This window comes from Mandrillus leucophaeus, unplaced genomic scaffold, assembly GCF_000951045.1.
Source record: "Mandrillus leucophaeus isolate KB7577 unplaced genomic scaffold, Mleu.le_1.0 Scaffold189, whole genome shotgun sequence".
In the NCBI taxonomy this organism is placed as follows: domain Eukaryota; kingdom Metazoa; phylum Chordata; class Mammalia; order Primates; family Cercopithecidae; genus Mandrillus; species Mandrillus leucophaeus.
This window is the reverse complement of record NW_012101909.1, coordinates 700,914-702,740: the sequence shown is the minus strand read 5'-3', so window position 1 is coordinate 702,740 and position 1,827 is coordinate 700,914. Positions and strand designations below refer to the sequence as shown.

General features: G+C 52.3%; 1 protein-coding gene across 1 annotated transcript in view; it reads left to right on the top strand.

Moving 5' to 3' along the window:
• Positions 1-1,827, top strand: part of LOC105538284 — a 44,556-nt gene that overhangs the window by 8,986 nt on the left and 33,743 nt on the right. Inside the window, 1 exon segment of the mRNA XM_011978097.1 lies at positions 1,627-1,738. Coding sequence (XP_011833487.1) covers positions 1,627-1,738 — 112 coding nt within the window.

The following is a 1,827-nucleotide window of genomic DNA, read 5'->3' as shown; positions in this document are numbered from 1 at the left end:
CACGACAGAAATAAGACCCCTCCACATGAGCACAGACAAAAACAAGAATACCAGCCGAACCACAAAAATAAACCAACATCTGCCTCCCCCAGCCGATGGGAGTGGCTGTGGCTTCTTTACCAAATACAGGGTCAGCACTGTTTCATTCCTCCGCTTCTAGGTCAGAATCCTAAAGATCCTCTCAAGTCCTCGGCCATAGAATTCTCCTGCTCCCTGACTGCACCCAGTGGAGAGGAAATCCCCACTTCTCCGAACCCTTCCCAAAGTCACTGAAGAAACACAAACCCTGCAACTTCCTTCTAACACAACCCTCCAACCGGGACGCCGCGGCTCCTCAGGGGTGTGGCCTCCCCGTCACAGCTGCATCAATAGATGGAGCTCTGGTTGGCTGCAGGTGTCTTTCCAGCCGTCCCTGACTGATGGCATCAGCTGGCTCAAGGGTGCTCATCATGAGAGCAAGTGTCTTTCACACAGTGCACCAAGTCAGGAGCCCTTCCTTCCAGCTCCCACTCATGTCTCTGCCACCAGCTACATGACCTTGAGCAGGTCCTTAACCTGGGAGTCTCGGCGTCCCTGGCTGCAAAATGGAGCAGGACTTGCCTTGCTACCGCTCCCGGAAAGGGAGGATGGACAGAGACACTGTAAAGGTGGCTGGGAGGAGTCTGACCCTTGCACAGGGTCACCATGGAATTTATTTTCAACTTCTGAGGGTGAAAAGGGACATTATTGGTAACTACACTGAGGCACAGGTATAAACCAGGCCTCTCCCCAGCAAAAGGGGAGGAAAGGTGACCTGCCTCAGAGGAGCTATGGGAAATGAAGACAGAGAGGGTGTGAGGTGCCTCTGGGAGTTGATGAGTGTAGTGGGGTGAAGGAGGGCCCCCCAGAAGACATACACATGTCCTAACCCTCAGAACCTATGAATGTGACCTTATCTGAAAAAAGGGTCTTTCCAGATGTAATTAAATTAAGGATCTTGAGATGAGTCATCCTGGATTACCTAGGTGGTCCCTGAATCCAATGACAAGTGTCTTTATGGAAACAGAAGAGGAGAGAAGACCCAGGGCACAGATAAGCCATGGGAAGATGGAGGCAGGCACTGGAGCACTGTGGTCACAAGCCAAGGAAGCTTGGAGCCACCAGGAGCTGGAAGAGATGGGAAGGATTCTCTCCTAGATCCTTTGGAGGAAGTCCAGTCCTGCTGACATCCTGATTCTGGACTTCTGTCTTCCAGAATTGTGAGAGGATAACTTTCTGTTGTTTTAAACATCAAGTTTGTGGTGATTTGTTATGGCAGCCCTGGAAAACAAGACCAGTGGTTAGGGGGGCCTTTAAGGACACTCTCCCTGGATGCTCTGTCCCTTCCAGGGATTCTCTCTGGAATTATTCAGTTGCAACAGAGGTCACCCTCCAACTCCCACCTCCTGGCCCAGGTTTTAGCCTTGCCCAGGGAGGAGGTAGGGCTCCAGGCCTGCAAGCGTCTCTCCTGGAGTGCTGAGCCCTAGACGCACACCTTGCCCCAGCTATGGGGAGGGGGCAGCTGTCTAAGCAGCTGAGGATCTGAGGATTGCTCTAGTGTGGCAGAAAAAGAGCCTAATCCATTCTGTTTTAGGGGCATCTGGCCAGGCCCTGGCCCAGGACTGGAGAAGCTGTGGGAAGCAGGTCTGCAGGCCTGCCCAGGAGCCAAATAAAAGCCGGGGTCAGAGGAAGGAGCAGCAGAATGTGAAGTCAGAGGCCTGTAACCTCCTCTTTCTTTCTTTCTTTCCTCCTTTCTTCCTTTCTTCCTTCCTTCCTTCCTTCCTTCCTTCCTTCCTTCCTTCCTTCCTT